This window comes from Malus sylvestris, chromosome 8, assembly GCF_916048215.2.
Source record: "Malus sylvestris chromosome 8, drMalSylv7.2, whole genome shotgun sequence".
NCBI lineage: Eukaryota > Viridiplantae > Streptophyta > Magnoliopsida > Rosales > Rosaceae > Malus > Malus sylvestris.
Genome location: NC_062267.1, coordinates 23,994,395 through 24,019,172, shown reverse-complemented (window position 1 = coordinate 24,019,172; position 24,778 = coordinate 23,994,395). Strand labels below are relative to the sequence as shown.

General features: G+C 34.3%; 1 protein-coding gene across 1 annotated transcript; it reads left to right on the top strand.

Moving 5' to 3' along the window:
• The first annotated feature begins 18,298 nt into the window (after positions 1–18,298).
• Positions 18,299–21,335, top strand: LOC126633549 (cyclin-D2-1-like). The gene is made up of 6 exons (XM_050304198.1): positions 18,299–19,042; positions 19,498–19,584; positions 19,703–19,801; positions 19,956–20,157; positions 20,251–20,381; positions 20,708–21,335. The coding sequence occupies exons 1-6, from the start codon at positions 18,743–18,745 to the stop codon at positions 20,945–20,947; spliced, it is 1,059 nt and encodes a 352-aa protein (XP_050160155.1). The 5' UTR covers positions 18,299–18,742; the 3' UTR covers positions 20,948–21,335.
• The last annotated feature ends 3,443 nt before the right edge of the window (positions 21,336–24,778 follow it).

Sequence of the window (24,778 nt, the reverse complement as noted above, 5' to 3'; positions counted from 1 at the left end):
CCCGGGATAACATAATCCCAGCAGCCAAGCAATTCTAATTTTCCCCTTGGGAGAGACAGTTCTCCTTCTTAGATTTGGGCCATTGGGCCAAATTGTATTTCAACTGAGCCGTAAGGAAACAGATTACCATTCGGGCCTAACATATTTTTTTAGAAAAACTAATGAAAATGGTTTGAAAACTTTGAGTTTTACCGATAATGACAAAATAAATGGTAAAGTAAATAGTATCATGATTGAATTTTTAGTGTAAAAATGTGATTTTTCGTTAAAGTGAACAATACTGGGTGCTTTTCATTAAAGTTCCCTATATTTTTTTGTCGATTGGGCCTAGCATGTTGAAATTAGGTTTTTTTTTTCATTTTTTTTAACAAGGATATTATCTACATTAAAGGGAAGAGCAAGCTTAGTCTCATAATGGATTAGCAATAATGAGATTTGAATTTGGCTTTGACAAGAATTGAATTTAAGACTTCAAATTTACAAGTGAAGAGGAATACCACTAGATCGCTAAATTTTTATTTTTATTTTTTTTAACAAACGATAATATTAACACTAAAGGGCTAAGGGAGTGGGCTAATTCTTACAATGAGCTTACCATAATAATATGATTCAATTTGGTATTTGACGAGAATCAAATATAAGATCCCTCACTTACATATGAAAGAAATATCACTAATCGTAATATTATGTGGCACTAGTCAGTAATATTAGGTGGCATAAATTCGTTTATTTTGTCTCTTCTTGAAATTATACACAAGGACAAAAAGGAGAAAAGCGTGGGAAAGGTTCAGACTTCGGTTTTCCATTTGAGAGTTGCAGCTGCGCCGTTTGGGGAATGCTCTTTATCCTTCTACCCATTTCATACCATTTTCCCTCCGTTTCTCGGCAACCAATCAGGTCTTACAACTATTCACTGGTTACACTAGCATCTTTCTGGTCACCTCAGAAGCTCATATCAGTTTCCAGGTACTTCTTTCCACCTTTGAATCCCTTACCATCTGTTTGGTTACCAAGAAAACTGTCAGAGGCAAAAATATAGATAGAAAATTTGAGCTTTATCTTTGTCTAGGTCTGCAGCAAGTAATAATTTCTGTAAACTTATCTTCATTATGAGCAGGGGTTTCAAGAATTTTATTGATAAAGGGGAAAAATAATACTGTTGGCAATTCCTTGGAAAATTATGAATTGAAGTATTTGGAGAATACATTTGGATTTCGTATATTGTCCTTAATTTTCTCTGTAACCAAACAGAGCCTAGGAGTTTTTGTTTACCATTTAGTTTTCGATTCAAATGTAGTGAGACTTATATTTTGCTATGCTTTTGTTTCATGTAACTAATACAGAAAACATATGAAATTTTAGGTAGAGAAGCGTCTGAAGATATCAAAATTATAAATGGGTTCGAAGTCCAAGCGTGCTTCAAGACTTAAAGATAGGATCAGTGACTTACCGGTTTCAGTTCTTTGTCACATACTTTCCTTTCTTCCAACAAAATATTCTGTGAGGACTAATGTTTTGTCTACAAGATGGAAGAACATGTGGGCCGCTGTTCCCAGTATAGATTTGGACAATGAGGATTTTCCCAACTATCATGGTTCTACGATGTTTGTTGATCGTGTACTTCTCTTCCGTGGCTCATCCGACATTGAAAATTGTTACCAATACGCCTACGTCATGGTGCTTACCAAGTCTCAAAAGCCTTTCTGTTGCAGTTAGGTATCCTGATAACGAATTGATAGAAAAAATTTTGTCTCGCTGCCGTGCAGTTGAAGATTTAACTATACATGGAGTTGTTGGAGAACATGAAGTTTGGAATTTCAATATCTCTGCACTTGGACCGAAGATCTTAAGAATGGATTTGGAAACTGCCCCTGATTTAGGAGATGTTTGTGATTTGGCTATGAATAACGAGTGAATTTTTTTCATTGATGCACCAAAGCTTGAAAACTTTGATTACGAGCAGATTTTCTTGTCAAATTGTGTATTGGAGAATGCAAAATCCCTGGTCAAAGCCACTATTCATTTCGATGAACATTTTGCTTGTGAATGTCCTGTCCATGCTAGCCGCGTAACTACTCTTCTGCTACAAATTTGTAACGTTAAATGTTTGTCTCTTGCGGCGCATTGTTTGGAGGTAAGTGTGCTCTTGTTTCTTACAATATGTTTGGTAGAGAGGATTATATTTGAGAAGGAAAGAAGAGGGTGGTTGACAAAGGGGCAAGAAAATATAGATGCTGCATATTTTCTGCAAAGAAGGAAGGGCCTATGACTTTCATTTCCTTCAAATTGGATAGGTTGAATTTAAACAGTTTTGTAATTGTGAATATTATTGTCTTTTTTACCCTTTTTCACTCAAGTCCCAATGAGGAAAAGTTTTTGCATCTTTTCTTCCATAATATCCTAAACTACACAAGGGATTGACACATCATAGCATCCTTTCATCGTCCATTCTACTTGCCCTATTGATAATTCTTATCATTTTTCACCAGCCATGGTGTTTGTAACTTGCAGCCCTCTACTTTGTTTATTTATAGTTGGAAATTGTGAGGGCGAGCTTTGGCACAACAGAAAGGTTGCTCCTTTGTGACCGAAAGGTCACGGGTTCAAGTCATGGAAACAGTCTCTTTGCAAAGCAAGGGTAAGGCTACATACGAGACGTTCCCTCCGACCCTCACAAAGCGGGGAGCCTTGTTGGCTTGGGGTCGCCCTTATAGTTAGAAATTGTATAAGATGCATTAGTAAATGTTTTAACTACTACTCTACTTTCTAATACTCTATTTTTTACGAAGGTCTGTCAGCTGCCTGCTTTTGCTAATTTGAGCCAACTGAAGCTAGTTCTTAATGCTTGCTGTTCTTGGTGGGCAGAGTTCCTCCAGAGATCACCTGTTCTGGAATATCTTGTCTTAGACTTTGATGTAAGACATATATAGATTTATGCTACGTAACACCAACTTGCAGCTCTTAGGCTGAGTTTTTGGATGAGGGTTTTCCTAGTTCCAAGGGATTGATGTCAAGTTATTAAAGAATGGACCACAAAATGCAACATAGAAGGGATTAGAAAAACGCTCCATGATCATTACATAGGTGTATGAGAGGGATTTGCTAATCCCTACTTGGGAGGTGTCATCTACAAACCCCTCTCACATGCCCTTGTAATGCTCAAGGAAGGCTTTTCTAATCCCCTCCGAATAACATTTTATGATCCACTACGTCATAAGTTGACATCAATCTGTTGGGACTTGGAAAACTCTTATCCAAACATCACCTTAAAGATTCTCATTTCATTCATTCTTTTAAATCACTGTCAGGTCTTCAGTAGTTGTGGTTTTGAATCTGAGCTGGTACGAGAATACCCACATTTTCAATTCAAGTTGCCAAAGGTTCGATGGAATCCGCCAGATTTTGTGCCTAGTTGTTTGCTGACGCACCTCAAGACTATCTGTATGACAAGATTAATGGGAAGGCCGCATGAGATGGAAGTGGCAAAATTTTTGCTAGAAAATGGAAAGGTTTTGAAAAGAATGACAATACATACCTGTCGTGGTCTTTTGTGTACAAGGAAGGAATTATACAAGAAGTTTTTGATGTTTCATCGGGGTTCGAACAAATGCGAGGTTGAATTTCCCTAAGATGTAGAATTTTCTCATTCACAAGGATCGATCTTTGAAGTTCGAGTGGTTAAGAATGATACTGTAGTCAAAGTTGTAAAAGCCCTAGTTTTGTTGATCTTTTGATTAATCAATTTGTAGTACAACTTTCTTCCACACTACATTGTGATCGACAGTCTCACGACGTCGGTTTCCGATCCTATTAGTTTACAACTTCAATCAGATATGAGATGTATGAAGCCAATTTGTTCAATAGAATGAATTAAGCATCTTTTGGATCATGCCTGAGATTTCATGTTTCTTCTCAACAAGTCTGCTTTACCTTCTGTAAGAAACAGGTACAGGTACAGCTGCTTTCTATTGGGCTGTGGAGGGTTCCACCAGCCCCCAGCGTTGGGTTTATTTTCATTACATTTGTATGAGAGTGATGCATGCAGGTAAGAATAGTATGACCATTTAGCATATGTTTTTGCTTGAAAGCATAATGATTCTATTAGTAAAATTTGTTTTTAATACGAGTGACATTCGTACTCTAAATTACATTAAGGAGGGGCAGTTTGAACACATAATACAATGGAGGAAGACACTAATCACCGTAGCAATCCACCACTTGCAGTAATTGTAAATCCTTTTATTTGAGGTATTGGGAGAAACTAACTAATTGTAGGCGATAGTGTTGTTTGATGCAAAAACATTGATCACCAATTCCTATTTCAAGCCTACCTTGAATATAAGATTGAAGATACTGATCCTAATCCTATTTGCATCGCTTTCGTTGGAGTTCTATAGTGCTTATTTCACAAGCTCGCAATCGATTCTCTCCATAAAAGTCAAACTCTTCAACCCTTAGTAAAATCATTTCCAAAGTGCTTGTTGATTAGCAAAGTAATGGCAGTTAGTTCTGACATAGCGTATTGTTAAGTTGTGTTTTACATGCATCATCCAATTCCCTTATGTTTAATTACTCATCGAGCCACTCCTAACATGATAATTTGAAATGAAAATACACAATCTAACTAATAAACAACTAGCAAAGTCATATTAAAAATATTATATATAAAACTGATTAAAAACGAAAATATGTGATTACAAACCAAGCAAAGACATGACTGAATAAACAAGAGTGAATACTACAAATTGCGATTAAACGGGTCCTAGCTAGGAGCATCAATTAGAAGTACCAGTTCATGTGAAGTGCAACATTTTGTTGCATGCAGTGACATTTTGTTAAATGGTTTTTGGCATCTCCAAATTTTGGCAGTGAGAGTGCACTTGATTTACCTATAACACAAATCATGGACTGGGATTCTCAATATTTAACAAATTTCCCCATTCCCAAACATATGGCTGGAAAACAAAATTCCAAATGGATATATAAGGCTATCACTAACCGATCCAGCCAGAGAGTTATATGGCTAAAAATAGTCCAAAATGACATGAAAACCATCTCCAACCGATGACTAGGCTAAATGGCTCATGGACCCCACCGGGCCAAAAACACCAAATCAGGCCAACCGGCTGACCCAAATGAGCCAGCTAGCTAGCCCTAGGCCGACCCAAATAATTCAAATCCAACGGCTACCGTCATCATGTTGACGCCAATAGCCGCTAGATTTAAAAAAAAAGTCCTCATAATTTTTTTTAAAAAGTAATAAAAAATTCTAAATTTTTTCCTATAAATACCTAAGTCATTCCTATACCATTTCTCACATAAATTTAAGTTGTAGTATTTAAATTTAAGTTGTTGTAGCATTTAAATTGAAATAATAAATTATGTTTGGCATATGGTCCTTTGGCCCCTTGGTTTGAGATGATATGAAATATGATTTGACATTGTTTATTAAAATATAATTTCTTGGAGGGCTATAGGGCTAGAGTAAGCCTTTTGGCCCTCCTTCGGTTGAAGATGACCTAACAAGCATGTTAGAAAAACTCATGTAAAATGATCCAATGCAGCTTATGAAAATGTTGAAGCAACCGTACGGCCTCCAGAAATACTGTTCAAAATGAGGTTTCAATATTTTTAAGCATCAGTTTATGGAAACTCAACGATGCTTCGAAAATTTGAGTTGTGAACTACATCCAAATTTTCAGACCTATTAAGAAAACCATGTATATCTCTCAAATGCGTATTCAACGCGATATTTGTGCATGTATCAACCATTGCATTGTGTGATAAGTTAATCAGGTGAATAATGTAATTGCTTTTAAGTATTTACCCAAAGTTCAAAGCCAATATGAGTTTTCTAATATTTGAGAATTAAGTATGATAAAGATAGAGTGGGCCTTGCATGCCATCTCAATCTAGTTTAGAAAATAATTTATTATTGCTAATAGCAGGAGACCAAATGAGATTTTCTAGAGATGATATGAAATTGGGATTAGGATCCTCTCCTGAGCGTAGGAGACTGAGCCTTATGAGAAAATCGCACGGGTTGTTAGATCAAAATCCAATGGTTACAAATAGGAGATCCCTCTAAAAGTAATAATTGTAGCCGTTGGATTTTGGTCCAACAGACCGTGTGATTTGCTTAGGAGCTCAAGAAAGGATCTTGATTCATTGCACAAGAGGCATGAAAAGGAGCCTCCTAAGCTCAGGAGAGGATCCTGATTCATTGCACGATAGGCAAGAAAAAGGGATTTGGATCCTTTCCGAGGCAACTGGTCGGGATATGTTGGAAATTTTGAGTAGAATTTCATAATCCCACATTGCTCACCACCACAAGGTTCCCTCACTTTATAAGGTTTTGTCTCTTATAGAAAATGATTGGAGTGATGGACCTTGGAGAATAAAATTTGGCTCATCCTTAGGGTTGTGCTTTGGGGTGTACTAATTAATATATAATTAATTATTAAAAGATGGGCCTTGGGGCTCGAGCTCTAATAATTAAATACTTTAATTAATTATTTTCTGATTTAATTAATTATTTTTAATTAATTTCGAATTTAATTAATTAATTATTTTGTTATTATTTTATCAACAGACTCATCCTTTCAGATGAAGTCTAAAGTATGAAAGAACGCAAAAAGAAAACACCCATCTGAGAAGATGTCTCCGAACAGATGCATCCCTTCCTCATACCTGTTGCAAACATGCATAATCATATTATATATACATCCATCTGCATGACATTTATAACACAGAGAATCAACATTCTTCTTTTACAATCACAAATATCCTTACTGAGAAAACCACACAAAAATTCGTCAGAAGCCAAGTTTTCCGGTGCTGGAATTCTGACTTGATCGTTGAATCCTGGTGAAGCAAACGTCGGTAAAACTACAAGCACTGAGTAGGGGCGAAATTTCTGTTTCAAGGACATTACGGTATGCAAACCTCGATCTTCAATATTTCTGTTAAATATTATTTCATTGTTCATACACTGTTTGCATTTTATTATTTATTAGCATATACAAATTTATCACAGATTGTTGACATATCTCCAACAGGATCCTCCTAACCATTGTTCGTGGACAGTTGAATTTTTATCCAACAGCTACAATTATTATAACTTTTAGAGGGCCTTCTTGTTTGTAGCCGTTGGATTTTTATCCAACGGTCCATAAACAATGGTAAGGAAGATCCTGACCAGTTGCCTCAGAAATGATCCAAATCCACGAAAAGGGTGGACTGGACCCCGATCTTGTGCCACGTGGAATTCTTATTTTTGATCGATGGCTGTGGGCTTTTAGTGGATCCAAATCCGACTTTTATTCTTTTTGTTTGAAAAAAACATTAATGAAGCAATAAATTGTGGCATATTCAGTAGAAGGAAAATATTGACAATATATCAAATTGCCAAATCAATCATCAAATTGAAATTTATTATTTGAATTTAACATCTCCTTTAAAGATACTCTAACATTTTAATTAACAGTTTTCAGCTTACTTTCTCACTTAGGTCTTGTTAGAAAACTCTTTCCAGTTGGTTTTGTCAGTCAAAGGATGTTACTTATAAGTTAAATTATTTAATGAAATGGTGAATCTCAAGGTCTTTAGTTTTCAACGTCTAGCACCTCTTCACACATTCATTTTAACTTTTCTCATATATTCTGTCAATTTATTCGATTCAATACAATTGCCACAAATTAAGAGAAGTGTATGGAAGGTAACAAATAACGTGTGGATACAACCATTCCTAATAAATGCAATTTTAAGCCGAGTTTTATAGAAGACTACTATTATTTTCGGTTGTAAATTGTATATCTATTTGTGTCTATCTTCACGCAAGAAATAAATAGATACACAACTTGTTTACAAGGCTGATTATCACGAGATCAAGCTAATTAGTAATCGGAGTATTATTAAAGATTCTTAATTATCTCCTGATTATCTCTTGTCGCATAAGATACAAAATAATATAGAAGCAGATTCTCAAGGGTTTGTGATTTTCACACACCCTTAACTATTTTCTCACACCCCTTCCTATTTTTTAGTACTTAATTGGTATCCTACTATTTAATCTTCCATATATATCTCTTCCTATTTAATCTTTCATTAATTACCATAAAAAAGTAGAAATGGTATATATGAAAGATTAAATAGTATGATACCAATTAACTATTAAAAATAAGAAGGGGTGTGAGAAAAGTAATTAAGGGTGTGTGAAAATCACAACCCATTCTCAATTGTATTTACAACTACTCAATTAGTCAATAATAATGCAAGCGTGATTCAAATTAATTAAGACGGAACATGAATTCTATTGATTATAAACAATGACTCGATCTCCATCACTTCCCATGAACTTCTAGCAGTGAAAAAGAATAACAATATATACCGAATGGATGAGTTAAAAAATACAGTGGGTGTGAGTGACACTCTGTATAGCTCGGATCTCAAACAAGAAGAAGACTGTATAGCTCGGATCTCAAACAAGAAGAAGGCTCTCTCTCTCTCTCTCTCTCTCTCTCTCTCTCTCTCTCTCTCTCTCTCTCTCTCTTACAGTCGGATCTCAAACAAGAAGGCTCTCTCTCTCTCTCTCTCTCAGATTCAGAAGTGCCAAAATAAAAAGTCTTAGGAGGAAGGGTGTGGCACACAAAATGTGACAAGGATTGACTGCCCTCCCACTTTCGGTGCCCTTCTGTACCCTCCCGTTCGTGTGGTCACGGTTAAGCCACGTCAACATTTTATATTACTATTCATTTTTTGTCTTATTATCTCTATAAAAAATAATATAAAATGTTGACGTGGCTTAACCGTGACCACACAAAACATGAGGGCACGGGAGGGCACCGGAAGTGGGAGGGCAGACAATCAGTGTCCCACAAAATGGGGCCATGGGTGAGACCACCAGATAAGGTGGGTTATGAGCGTGGTGTGAGGGTGGTGAATCCAGTGTTTGAAATTTCTTTGATACGGTCGTTATTTTTATGAAAATATCCAAAAATTTAGAGAAAGATATAGAAATAGAGGGTAGAAACGCTTAAGATTAAGCTAAAATCGACAAGTTTCATTGATATTTTCTGACATATCGGTTAAATATAAAAGAAATTCTTATATTTCGTCCAAACTAATGTTTGACAATCCCTAAAGTTTAATTTTGAATTTCCATTATTTCTATCGAAAGCAACCAATATCGACATGCAATATATCCATCGATATTTTCAAACAATGGGTGAAACACAAAAGATAAAATTGTAGCAATGTCCCTCAACTAAAAATCCATGATCATTGATCCTTATAGCATCTCCAATGGAAGTCCCTATTTAGAGACTCTCACCACCACTTTTAAGTACTCATTTAGCAACTTAAAGGGAATCTTTGTGTTCCTAAATAATATTGCCTCTAATAGTAGAGTCCTTTAGTAGAATCCCTAAATTTGAAATTTTTATGATTTTATGTGATAATTTGATTAGGTGCACATTTTGTGTTTATGTTAACTTTTTTTTAATTAATTAAAAACATTAAAATTAAAAGCTTAAAATCTTCAATTAAGATTGTGACCCTGTCTTCCACTCAATGTGCACATTTTTTTTGTTTATGTTAACCATTTTTAATTAATTAAAAGCATTAAAACATTAAAAGCTTCGATCAAGATTGTGGGCTCCGTTTTCCACTCAAGGTTATCCTTATATAGTCCTTATATGTGATAACATACACTATGCGGTGAGTCCCTATACTTTAAGGACTCACTTTCCGATCCATTGGAGATTCATGTTGTCCCTATATTTGTTTTATACCCATTTTATACGATGGTTACCCCTATTTAGGGACTCTACGAGAGATGCTCTTAACTCATCAAAACGTGTAGCCATAGTCATTTTCATCAACTTCGTTAAAACTTCCATCAAAATGAGCAACATGCCACACATGTGAGGTCAGAATCAAGGGGAAAATATGGAAAACTAAATATAAAAATTGTAGAAATTGTCCATCAACTTTAACCCAATTGGAAGAATGGTCCCTCAACTGTAACTCAATTGTAGCAATGATTCTTCCAACACGACTCGTTTTGACAGAAATTCTGACAGAGTTGACAAAAAAGACCATACTTGCACATTTTGAGGAATTAAAGGACCATTGGTCATAATTTTTAATTAGGAGATTATTGCTCTAATTAAGTTAAAATTATGAAATCATTACTACAATTTTCTCGACACAAAATGAGACCGAGTAACCTGACAATATCAAGAGAGTGGAGTAAAAGATAATTTTTGTGTGTAGACCGTATAAGCCACTTGATCCCATCTCCGAATATTAGACTCTCTTCCTCTCTCCTCACTCCTCACTCACTTGGAACTCAGTCCTCATGTCTTATTTATATCAAGACAGATAGTCTTTGAAAGTAGCAAAAGATCTGACATGGAACAAGTGTTTAATATTAGGGCTCAATAAAAAAACAGAACGAAAAAAAATTGAGTGTGAAGCTGTGAAAGAGGAAAAGGTGAATTCCAAGGAGTAGAAAAAGGAGCATTTCAAAGAAGGCAGAAGGGAGAAAAGGGTTAGAAATTTGTGTCCCTAAAGTCTCTTTTGGATGTATAGTATATATAAGCATGCGTTAATATTGAATCCAAGGAATAAGTATCCAAGGTTAAAACACATATTTAGTTACCCTAATCAGTGGTCCAAAACCCTAATTAGAATTTTACCGATGTGTTTTGAATTCGATGGTCATGGTCAAATTAATCAAACAAATGGGAACCCATTTAAGTATTAATTTTTCAAGTCGTGAAATGATAGTTTATGGACTTGCATCGCATCGCATCACATAAGATTTGTCACAATTAAGTGTCTTGGCCTTGTCCTTTGGAATCAAATGGTTGAAAAAAATTCAACCAATTAAGTTCAAAAATTTATGCGATGCACTGACAAAGTACATAACAAATAGTTTGACTGAAAGCTATAATTTCTTAAGCATAATTTGTACCACCACGTACTATCAATTTAACGAGAAAATTTTAATGGATGCTATAATTTACAGCCTATGCACATACAAATATATATATATTAGTAGAACAATAGTGATAGTGAATTAAATAGTTAATTGTTAGGAAGAAGAGTCAGTAGGCATCAAACTCGCATCAAGGTGCATAAACATGATTGTTTTCCGTCACTATAATAAAGTGTCGTCTGCATTAATTATAGCGTATATAATTACTCTACTCTAAATAAATCTATCATCCACCAAAGTGATAGCATGTGATTAGTAATATCATATGACAATACGTATATCACTCAAAACTTTATCAATTCAATAACTTGTAATAGATAATGGAAAATAATTTCCGCACACTATTTTTTCTCCACGTACAAATTATGACTCTTGATTCTTTTGACTTCTTCAATGCGGATGTCAAAAATAAATGTAAGTGTATAGGAGGAGAGAAATTAGCGTAGAAATCACTTCCCTAGACAGTACTTTGAATTCTACCCGAAGAAACTGAAAGCTTGAATTTCAAGTTTCAACCATGCTGCAGTAACTAAAACCATGCATTCTGCACAAATTCAATATCAAGACCTAGTCGAGAAGCATCTGAGTGAAGGACCATAAAAAATGGACCAGCTTTTTAACCCTAAAGTTGTAAATTTTCATGATTCATGTCCCCCAAGTTTTAATCCAAGTAAATAAATCAACAGCATTATCAAGGAGAAAGATATAATGTTCCATTGACTGAGGGGTTAACAGCATATTTGATAACTTCGTATAGCCTCATTGACTCAATCGAATCTAAATTCCGTTATCTAAATTTGTAAGTATGCATGCACTCATTGGATTACATGGTAATTTTCCTAATTAAGTGTCCTAATCGTGCAGGATTAGCAGTCGTTGTTGCTGAATGTTATGGAAAATTTGTACTTACAGATAATCCACACTTTTGACACATTCCAAAAAGTAAATAACGCTCCTAGAAGTGGGGAAAAAAGCAAAAGCACAGCTCCTTTGGGGATTTTTTTTGGTCACTAAAAAGACAACCTTTATTTTTTATTTTTTCCAACATAGCTTTTGGTGCTTACAGTAACGATGGGGCATGATTTGCATGCAAGTAAAAGAAGGAATAGGAAACACGTATGTATTCTTTGCTGGTTTACATTACGGTTTAGGCTGAATAAGTTGGCTACTAATGGTGAATATACATGCAAATTCTCTTGTTGGTTAGAAATGATTTCGTAGCATTGTCATGTAGTGTTATTAATTTATATATATTTTAGTACATATTTTATTTATTAATAATATGCCTTTAAACGTAAATTTGTTATTCACTTCTATATATGATGTTGATACGTAAATTATGGAATTACAATCACAACACAATAAGAAAATTCTATGCTTTGTAAGATTTAACCCTAACACTTGTTTTTCATCCGTTTATTCTCACTTTGGCCAAAGCATAGTCTCCCTAACATTATTCATAATTATATAATTAATCTTGTTTTTATGTATTTTTGGTTAGGATATGTAAGGTTCGTATCAATGTGTTTCTACCAAAAAAAGGGTTTGGCAGTTCTCAGTGGGCACCATATATTAAATTTGAGATGTGATATTCTATTTTATTCTAGTGGTAGTGCCAAGGTTTATATCAATTAGAAACTTTGAACTTCATAGTTAATGATCATTACATAAAATATTAAGAACCTTCGAGACAGTCTTCCATCATTTAAAAGAGAAAATAGGGAGGAAACTTAGTGATATCATATACTGGTCGACGTATATACCACATGGTAGGAGAGAAAAAAAAGCTCTTCCATAATGTACCATTACTTTTCAAATGATAACAAATGGTTTGATTTATTTCAATCAAACTATTCTTTATAACCATCTTGAAGTGGTTCAGTGGTTATGGAAGAAATTCAGGTCTGTATTTTACAAGGCACATCCTGAGTTCGATTCTTGGTGCTGATGAATCACATGATGGTGGAGAGAAGGAGATTTAAATGCCTCTCCTCGAAAGAGTAGACTGTCTTGGCAAAGCTACCAGCTAGTCCGCTTTTCTTAAAAATAAAAAAAAACTATTCTACATAAGAAAACGATTTGAATTAAGTCAAGAGGATGGCCACACTACCCTGTTCAGAGGTGGGGTTTGGCGACAATATGTTTTTCTCTATAGCAGCCTGGTTTTACTTAGGGTTTTGGGAGATTAAATGATAAGAGTAACTTGGCTAGCTAGCATTGCCAAAAAATTATTGTTATTTTAGTTTCTTTTTTATTTGAAAAATGAAGCCAATAAATATAGTAAGTTCAGTCATATAGTTCTTGTCATTCACCAATGGTAAAATCATGTAGAAATTATAACACGACATAAACATGTAGAAAGAATTTTTAGATTTTGGTTAATTTTTTAGTACGTTTGGCACGAGAACTAACGTTTCAGTATAACTCTGGTAAAAGCTCAATCAGAAACACCTCAGTGACACAAAAGAGGCTGATGTTTCTGAAGCATATTAGAGATAAAGCTCCTTACCTCAGCGGCCAGCCTCGTTTTTTTCAGACAAACATGCACGTAAAATCAATAAACACAACACTATTTTAGATATCTGAATAAATTTAAACTTAAATATTTAGATAGGTTGAAGAACTGGATTTACATATAAAGTAATCTTATATGGCAGGAGAATAATAAGATGGTAAAATACAATACTACATCTATTATCGTTAATAAGTTACGCTAAATAATGATGAACCTTCTGATAAATATTTTTGGCCTAAAATGGTTTATCACCAACATTACCGATATTAATTGTACAATTTAAGCACTTATTGTTAGGTAATAGATTTTATCACAAAAGACATCGGTGTTATTAAGTGTGGAATCTCTCGTATATTAATTGTATATTATTTTTTCATATGCTCGATATGAGATCCTATTCTCCAACACACCCCTCATGAGTGGCCCCACATGGGGTCACACGGGAAACCAATTCCCACATTGGGAACGGGTCAACTCTTTATCCCGGAGCTAATGCCAATCTTTCAAGAACATGGTCGGTCGGTATTCAGTCAAATGGAGCCAACGCCAATCTTTTCAAAGGCCCCGTAAGTATTCAGCCATTGGAGCCAACACCTATATTTTCGAAGCCCTAATCATTCAATATATTAAGTTGGAGCTCAGGCACCTTTTCAAAAGTCCAACTTAAGGAAGTAGATTCAAGTCTAGTAACTCAAGCCTAGGATGTGACGATAGAATAGTCTGCTTTGATACTATTATAAACTTTTTAGCACCAGCATGGTCCACCACCACCAACATCGATATAGTCCCAACTTAGCCACCTCTTGTGCAATGAAATTTATTGCTTGAGTTTAATCCCAATGGGATAAGCATGAACAACGAATTAGTTAAGAACTTTTATCAAAATAGAAAAAGAAAAAGAAGAATATTAATCTATGTATACCTATCAAGATCCATTATGCACCTTATCCTCAATTTTGTACATATTATTTCTTCTTAATAAATATCGTACTTTTGACTTGATAGAGCACTAAAATCTAATTAAACTCTTCCGATAATGTATATTTTGTCTCCAAATTGAGTCCCACCTGCGTTCGTTTGTTCTTCTTAATCTCTATAACCGTACTCTTTTAGATCATCTTTAGACCTAGATATACAGCTTTGCATCATAAGAGTGTTGAGCGTGAAAGACATCTAGCATTGAGAGTTAGACTAGAGATTTATTTGAGCGAAACACTTTAGTTTTTATCATATCATATTCATTTACTGTGTGATTAATTTATCAAACGCTTTTACACTTTCTTACTCACAACATTTTTAAAAGGAGAAATTAGGTTTTCATCCCTCTTTTTGCTACTTCATTGATTAAAATCTTATTCCTTTTCAACTTTTGATCAAGGTCCTTAGGTATTAATAACATCATTAATTATTTCTATAATACAATATTTTTAAATATATTCCTTTAGTGTTAAAAATGTTACAATTAGTATATTTATATTTATGGCTAAATTTTTTATCATATATTTTTATTTTTAGTTTGTACCCATTTTTAATTTGCAAACCTTTTTTTAATTTGTACCAATTTTCATTTTCAGTTTGAATTTATACCCATATATTAATTTCTTTTTTCCCTTTTTTTTTTTTTTTTTTGTATTTGTGCCCATGTGTTTATCGTCACGTGACATTGTATAATTAATCAATTATAGAAAAAGTACATATAGTATATTTATGTTTTATGGCTAAACTTTGTATCATATATTTATATTTTTAGTTTGTAGTTGTGTACCCACTTTTAATTTGCAACTTTTTTTTTTTAATTTGTAGTATTTTCTTTTTAGTTTTAATTTATACCCATGTATTAATTTCTTTTTGAGCCCATATTTTTTAAAATTTCATTTGTACTCATAATTTTTTAATCTTTTATTGGTACCCTAATTTATTTGTAATGTACCCATTATTCTTTATTAATGTACCACTTTGTTATATGTCAAATGTACCAATTTTTTAAACACTATGGATACATTCTTTTGCCATTTATTATTTCTTATTGTTACATAGTTTTTATCCATTTATTCAATCAAAATGTTTGATTTTTTTTTATTGTAGCCGTTTCTAATAGTATTATAATGAGGGATTTTAAATTTATACGATTATAAATCTCAAAATATCAAACAATTAATGGCAAAACTATAAAAATATAAATATTAATAGTAATATAACGAGATGTACAAAGTTAAGGGACTTTGATCAAACTTTGAATACCATTAAGGTTTTAGTCAAAGAGTGTTATTAGGAGATAGGAACCGCATCGAAAGTATCCTTTTTAAAAATACAAACTTTCAAAAATTTAACTACTTTATTTTACAGCTAATTATCTTTAAAGCACATCAAGAACATTTATAAAAAAAACACAACAATCCCACTGACCCTAGACAGCAAAAAGCTTATAAATTAGAAGCTAATTTCTCTACAACCATACAGTAAAAGGAGATAAAATAAGTCAAACATTTACAATATACATGCCTATTTTATCCCCTGATTGTAAGATATTATGATTTCTTTCCAACATACAGTCGTGTTTAAAAGAGAATATTTTTGCAGTTTCCAAAAAAAAAAAAAAATTTTGCTCATCTCTTAAGTGATTTTGATAATCATTATCCTACTTATTATAATCGGATGAATTTAAATGTTGAGTTTTGTATCTATTCATTATACAAATCTTGAAATTTTAATTCATTTAACGGTGATAATTAGAGTGGTGAGCATCATCATCACTTGAGAATGATGAACAAAAATACCCATTTTAGAATGAGAAATGCTAAAGAGTGCCTCAAAAGTAAGACTTTCATTGAACTATCTGTCATCTCATATTTTTTGTAAAATGTTTTATAATATTAACACGAGAATTAACGGTAAACTGTGAGTTGTCATAGAGTTTGTGGAGAGTCTCACTTTGAGAAGAGATTTTTTTATTTGTGACCGGAACACACATGACACACCACCTGTTATCATATAAGCAGAGAAAAGTTTTATTTTTTAAGTACTTAATTTTTTAACCCAATTATTTCACAAATTCTATAATAACACGTGATTTATCATTCTGTACTCAGTGCACATTAAAAATCTCTCCACTTTGAGAATACGTAGCATTTCTCTTTTTTTATTTGGTCTAACTAATCCGTAGCTTTTATCTTTTAAAAATGCTTTTTCATTACAGGTCATCAGTCAGCTGCTTGCACAAGAGTACACGCGTCAGCATGAGAGCAAAAAGACATCCCCCATGGCCCATTGTTCCCCTCTCCAGTCTCCGTCCATCATACACAATTACATTTTTATCCTTCTTGTTTAAGCCATATTACTAGCACAAATACGTCTTTTTAATTGTCTTTTGGCGAATTTCCCAAGTTAATTGATCCACAGATTTATGTTCAATAAATCAATAATCCCAGAGGCTTTCAACCGCTGCTTCACCTCCCAAAAAGCAAGATGCCTTTTTTCTTTACAAGAAAAAAATAATTTTGTAAACGAAAAATAACCAAACTGGCATAACTCGTGCATTGTCAACAGTCTAACAGTATAACATGGTATGTTGTCAGGTTGTGTACATTGACCATTAATTAAATTGCTTTTTACCTAAATATTTGGTCTAAGTTTATAGTGTAACCACACGAGTATCTCGTACTGCAACGATGCCTCATATTAGAACGTTACCTACCAAACAAATATTAGAAAATACGTAAACAATTGGTGCAATGTAAATAAGAAGTATATAAAGAAATTTGGAAAATCTACATGATTTAGATTTTTTTTTCAATTTGAAAACATAAAATAAGAAAAACAATATTTTGGTACAATGTGTTTAAAAAAATTCTTCTTTTACAAGAAAATAAAGAAAAATAAATACATGAAGTACAATTGGAAGCACCAAAGGATTAAAAGGAGTTGTAATGCCCCACGAGTAACATTATAGGCAAGGTTCTCTTGTCACTATTTTGTCTTGGCTCTAGGGTTTGATTGCTTGATTGTTTCCATGAAGAAATTTTTTAGTGTACCGAAATTACAGCCCTCTGCATCAAATGTCATTATACAAGTGGTTGAATTCTCCTCAGGATTTAACTCTGGCTTAAATTATTCTGCACCCACAAAATTGTCGTATTTCAAACCTTTTTTTTGTTTGTTACTTATAATCTAATGACTACGATCCAAAGAGATCAAATCTAATGTAAAAAAAAAAAAAAAAAGATTTGACGGCCCAAAGTTAAATTTAACGTCTAAAATAATTTAAGAAAATTAATTAAATCAAATTTAACTTAAAACTTTATATATGATTTTTAATTATTTATCGGAATTTAAATATTTTTAGATTAAAATATTTATAAAAATAAATTAGGATAATCTACATATATTTTATTTTTTAAAAAAAGTTACCGAAAAAAAAATAGATTAAAATCATTATTTTAATAATTTCTAACTAAAATTTTAAGCAATAAGGGTTTGAGTAGAAAAATAGGGTTATAGTTTAAAATTTTATGACTTAAATTTTTAAGCTTGATTCCCAAAAGTTGAAGATAATCTTAAGAAAAATGGAATGATCTGAAGAAAAAAAAAATTGACATGGAAATAAAAATGAGTAGGTAGCCATGGCATATGGTGGTTAAGCGAATTTACTAATCGATTTCTCATTGACATGGAAAATATCCAAAATTAAAATTCTAGTAAATGTTCTTGCCATGCACATTGCACGCCCTTCACATAATTTTCACCCTCTCTCTCTCCCCTACACAAAATCTGGCAATTACCCTTCTGGTCTCCAGCTGTGCATTTTTTCTCAATTTCGTTTACTTCTGATTCCCTATTGGTGCCCTCTCTCTCTCTCTCTCTCTCTCTCTCTCTCTCTACCCTAGAAAGCTCCCCTCATTCCTTCATAAGCTCCCCTCAAGCGTCAGTCTTTTCAGCCAACCTTTGAGGGGGAGGGAGAGAGAGACTTCACTCCAAATACACTATTCGTTTTATTTTCTTTCATCATATATATTCTTCTCCTGCTCTTCATCTTCTGTTCTTTGATTTCTAATCTCAATCTTCTTCGTCCCCAATATATCTGGAAAAAAAAACTTAGATAAATAAAATACACGCACTAAATATATAAAACCAAAAACCCAAGTTCCAGTCTTTATTCATTTTGTTTCTTAGTTGATGAAATTTGGGTATCCCTAGTGAGAGAAAGTGAGGGGAGAGAGAGAGAGAGCATGGCACCCAGTTTTGACTGTGCGGTTTCAAGCCTGCTATGCGCAGAAGAAAACATTTTTGATATTGACGATTTTGGGTCTGAGGAGGCTCACAGAAATCATCGAAACGACAGTCGGAAGGGAGGGTTTTGTGATGATGGGGAAGAAGGGCTGCCATTGCAGAGTCAGAGTGATGAGTATTTGGGTTCAATGGTAGAAAAGGAATTTCACCACTTGCCTGCTTCTGATTACTTGATGAGGTTGCAAAGTGGGGACTTGGACCTTGCTGCTAGACAACAGGCTGTTGATTGGATTGGAAAGGTCATTTGTTTACTCTCTGTCCTCTTTTTTTTTTCTTTTTTTTTCTTTCAGTTTTTCTTTGTTTAGGGGTTCTTTTTAATTTGATGGTTGTTGCATTTCCCCAATCAGAAAGAGCTATTCTTTTCATTTGGTTGATGGATTCAGACACAAATTTTATGTTTGGGGAGTTTGATAAAAAATAGGTTTGGGGTTGTCTTCGGTTTGGTTTGATTTGGTTTGATTCGGTTTGGTTTGGTGGAGAATATTTCGTGGTTTGCTATTTGGGAAACAGAAATTGGATTTATGTTTCTACACTTTCCCCTGTTCTAAGCTGAAAATGCCAAAGAGACCAACCCAGAAATTGGATTTATATTTTCTCTGATTAATTAAGTTCTTAATGATTATTGCTAACATTGTTTTTTTTTTTTTTTTTTTTTTTATGGAAAACACTAACATTGTGTTTTTTGGCTAATCAGGCAAATGCACATTTCAGTTTTGGACCTCTATGTCAATACCTATCCATAAACTACTTGGATCGATTCCTTTCTGCCTATGAATTACCTGTAAGTCTTGATCAATAAATCGAAATGAAATTGAAATCGAAAACAGGACTTACAGATTGTGTGTTTAATTGCAATCCAAGTTCATTGCTGATTTTACCTATCCATAAACCATCTGCAGAATGGCAAAGCTTGGACTATGCAATTGTTGGCTGTGGCATGCTTGTCCCTTGCTGCAAAAATGGAGGAGATCGATGTCCCAATCTCTCATGATTTACAGGTTAGGATCAAACCACTTACACCCTCTATACTCTTTTAAGTTTTTTTAATTTGATCATTCTTGAATTTTCTGTGACGGGAATTCGAACTTGAGTGCAAGAGGGCAGGCAGACACACATATAGATTGTCCTAAAGATGTGAGCTTTTTGATACAGGTGGTAGAGTCAAAATTTGTGTTTGAGGCAAGAACAATTCAAAGGATGGAGCTTTTGGTGTTGAGCGCATTAAGATGGAGAATGCAAGCAGTTACCCCCTTCACATTCATAGATTCTTTCCTTCTCATGATCAATGATGATCAAACCAATCTCAAAACTTCAATCTTGAGATCATCCCGCCTGATTGTGACCACTGCTAAGGGTACTAATCTAGTGCTACAAGTCATAATTTGTGTCTCAAATTGTACAAATCATGGTGAAAAAGCAGCTGATGTTTGGTGGAAATTGAATGCAGGAATTGACTCGTTGGAATACAGGCCTTCAGAGGTGGCAGCAGCGGTAGCAATTTCTGTGGCAGGAGAGGCCAAAACATTAGACAATGAGAAAGCAATCTCTATGCTCATTCAACATGTACACTTAGTAAAGGTATATCATAATTTAGTTTCTTTGGTGGTCCAAGTCCCAAAAGAGAGACATAAATGATGATGATGATTTTTTGCTTTTGCTCTTATCATTTTGAGTTGATTGTAAATTACAATTGCGAGACGCGATTAGCACTTCAAAAAAGTCATCATGCATTCCGAAAACATAAGAGAGAAAATAAACGACGGACGAACTTTTTTAAAATGTCAATAGAAACTCCTGTTACTATTCTACATACAATACAATACAATACAAATGTATAAGATTAAGTAGACATGTTATAATTTTATTGACTTTTGTTTATGGTTTGGTTTGGTTTGGTTATGCAGGAGAGAGTGGCGAAGTGTGTAAATTTGATTCATGATATGACATTAATGAGTGGGACCCCCATGAAGGAAGCTAGTGGGTCAGCCCAGAGTGGGACCCAGAGTCCAATAGGAGTGTTGGATGCTGGATGCTTCAGCTACAAAAGTGAGGAAACCACAGTTGGGTCATGTGTAAATTCCTTCCACAGTAGCTCAGATTCTAAAAGAAGGAAGCTGAACAGACCCTGTGAGGTGGGGTTGTAGAGACCCAAATATGTCATTTTGTTACATAAGTAGGATTTTGGTGTGTTTTCTGAAGTTATTCAAAGAAAAAAACAGGGTGGAAAAACGAGGACAAAGAATGGGAGAGGGATGGGAGTGGGATGATAAGTTAGGTCATGGACTCAATATGCATCATGCTTTTGGCATGAGGAAAAGAGAAACCTCTCCAGCTGTTAAATATTAGACTTCTTAGCAGCCAGAGCCTCCCAAGCAGAGAAACTGAGAATAGGGTAGCGACTTTCGCACTCTGTCCCGTGTTCGGTTTTGTGAGATACAGTTTGTGTTAGGGTTTGGAGTTTTGTTTATTTATTGGTTACAAAAAAGAACAGAAAATTGAGAAGTAATATATGATTGCAGGAATTTTTATATATGTTCATATGTTTCTCCGGCAGTCTTAATTAGTTGTGATTATTATGTACTGTTTTTAAAAAGCGGTCTTGGTTTTTGTTTGTTGTCCGACTATCTTCTAGCGTTTTTAGAACCTTGATTATATGTAAGATTAGTCTAATAATTTGTCAGGGGTACTGGGGTAACTTTATCTAGTGACCTGTTTGTGTTTGACTGTTTGTCGAATTGGACCGTGGGGGTGATGGGGGTGTCTGCAGGTTTGCTTTGATGATATGGGGAGGGAACTTTGGGAAGACAATATTGAATATCTTAATTCTGCCCCCAACAACCTACCATGAAAAACTTGAACACAAGAGACGGTGATATCTTTGTCAGAACAAACAGAAGCACCTAATTTTATTTCTCCACCCACACCACTTTTGTCCATCCACTTAAAGAGTCAACATGCTCCAAAAGCAACACTAACGTTTATTCAAGCCCTAAGTTGTAAATGCAAGAAAAATATGTCTTGGTTGTATGTTTTATTAGTTTGTCTTTCTCGCCACGTAATTATGGAGATATGTAACCAGAAGTAAATAAGAATTTCTATGTAATTAGCCTCCGTAAGATCTAAGCTGAAGTCTTTATTAGTTTGCTTCAATGTTAGCAGACAAAAATTGGGTGTTTGGGGAGAAAAATTAACGTGTAACATGAATCTACATCCACTGGTCATTCTTTTCGTATTTTGTATTTGGGGTTAAATCGGCCAACTAAATATACCGGTAGATTTACAATGTATTTTACTTGCATCGATAGTTGATAGTCGTCTAAGTGTAGAGTGTATTCTAAGCATTTGTATGGTGTAAAGATACATAAAGATGCCCTATATGTAAATGAGAGTAAGCTTGGCCACTTTAAGGAATGATCCTGTGACTCAAAAGCACTAGTCCTCAAAGGGAGGAATCAAAAGAGTAGGAATAAATAAGTATGTATACAAGAAAAGCCATCAACCTCTCATTTCTTTTAAAAATTATCTGAAATATGTAATTGATAATCAGTCTACAACCGAGGTTTTGTATCTACAACACTCATCACGTGATTTGCTAATGCAACAGATTTTCTCAACGACAATGAGACCTAGATGTGGGGAAATTTCTAATTTTTGACATAGATGACAAGCGACAACTCCCAAAGAAATAGTTCATCACAATAACAGACCGCTTAATTAACAAGTGATCAGCTTGTTTATTACAGCAGTAACAAAAACTGCAGGAATAATGTCATGTGCATTCAGATTTTACAAAGTTAATTTTACTGAGAATCCGAAAGGCACAACAAATTTTACTAAGGAAATTGTAATGTGGAATATATTCTCCCTAGAGAATAAATTGTACATGGGCAATCGGCTAGGGTTCCAAACTTCCAATTAAACGAGATGGGGGAAATCGAATCAATTAATTTCGATCAAATATGTAAGCAGAGACACTTTTTATCCACTAGTAATCTCAGTTTTTTTTATTTATTCAGAGAATCTTTTACAACACTAATACCAGAGAATCCTGCAAAATGAAAATGTGTAAGGAAATAATAAATATATAAAACAAAGGACATGAGCCATGGAACTGTAAATGATCCATCCCTCTAAACCAAACCCTAAAACCCTAAAAGCTGTAGTCAAAAGCCACACTCTAAACCAATGACCAATGCCAAACCGTTTGAATGAGGAAACCACAAAGGGCTTACATGATACAAGAAAGACTTACATGATACCGAGATGACAAGGTGATGGTGTTCCATACCAATCATGCAACATCATGTGAGTAGTTAATACATGTGACACGTGATAGGTCTGGAATGTCTCGATGGTGTACAGGAAGTGTAAGTAGGTCCTTCACATTGGGATGGGCCCGTGGCTTAGACAACTATTTGAGATGAAGAGACACTTCGAAGTGATGCAGAACAATAAAAATCTAATGTCAATTTTGTAACATTTCTGGGAGAAACTTCTTACTTAGAAGTAGGCATTGATTTAAAGAAAAATTGAGTTATCCTAAACATTGACATTATTGCTTACCCTACCAACCAAAGTGGTGCTAGGCAAATGAGAAAATTAACCTAAGGTCCCAACCCAAGTGAGTGCAAAAACATTCTCATTTTCCCAGTGTCATGATGCTGCAACAGGCTGGTGAGTCGATGATTTGTCAAGAAAATGAAGGAGCTGGCTGAATTGTCACTTCCAATAAACTATCACATAAAAGAGCAGGCTGAGAAGGGTGATGGGGCTTCTAGTAGTGGGTGATGGGGCATCTAGTAGTGGGTGAAAAGGCATCCTATTAGGAAAGAAGATTGCCTATGATAAGTCATGGAAGCAAAGATATGGTCACGTGAGGAGAGACTGATAAGTGTTTAATTAGTCATTATTTTTACGATCTAATTATTCACATTAAAGACATAGACAAAAAATAAGGTATACGTATAGTTACACGTGAAAAGAGAGGCAAAGAGAGGGGTGTAGATTCCAAGACATGAAAGTTCTTCTCCACTATTGGACCATCAAACCGGTTCAACTTGTGAATTCTTCTTGGAAGGAAAGGTTGTTGCTACTACAGTACAAATAAATAAATTGCTTATTCTCCTTTTTACATCTCACAAATCATGTTCCAAACAACCAAAGAGCTATAATCTAGGGAGAGAAAGGACATACCACATAGCACATAGCACATGTGGACAATGGGTCACTGAATAGTTTTAAGTTGCTTGAAGTGACAAAAACTCAACTGTTTATAAATATTGACGATATAAGAAAAGTGTAGAGGATGAAATCATTAACAAGAAAAGTGAATTGGAACAAAGAATTATTTCTGATAATATATTTGCCAAAAAATTAAACCACTAGAGAGGAGAGCATGCCACTAACCCTAAATTAAACCAATTCTCTCTGATTTTGGTAGGCAAAACAACTGAACATTATGATTTATAGCAGATGAACAGTTTTTTTTAGATCAATTTCGAAATAATCCAATTTGCTATCAACAATTTATACACTGTGAAAAAGGGAGTGGTGGGATTAGTAGTGATTGATCGTATGAGTGATAAACAGTTAGGATGAACCTTAAACGCTCGTGCACCTGATGCTAGCATATTCCTATTGTCAAAAATAGCTTGGGGTTCTTAACATCTTTCGGCCTACACTACACATATTATGTTTTGGGCCCAAAGAATAAACATGTAGGACATCCCTTTACATGTAATCAAAAGATGGTTCACAAAAGAAAGATTATTTGCAAGAACAAAACATTAAAATTTGATTTTCCTATCACTTGAATTAAGTACCGAATCCGATGAACCTGAATACACATGTCATGCTCGCATCAATTTCGTTTTCCTGATTTGATTTTCCTGGAACGAAATGTTTCGATTAAATGGAAAATTGATTATCCATTAGTTTGATTCATATGGTAAATCAAATCCGATGAACTTAATCTG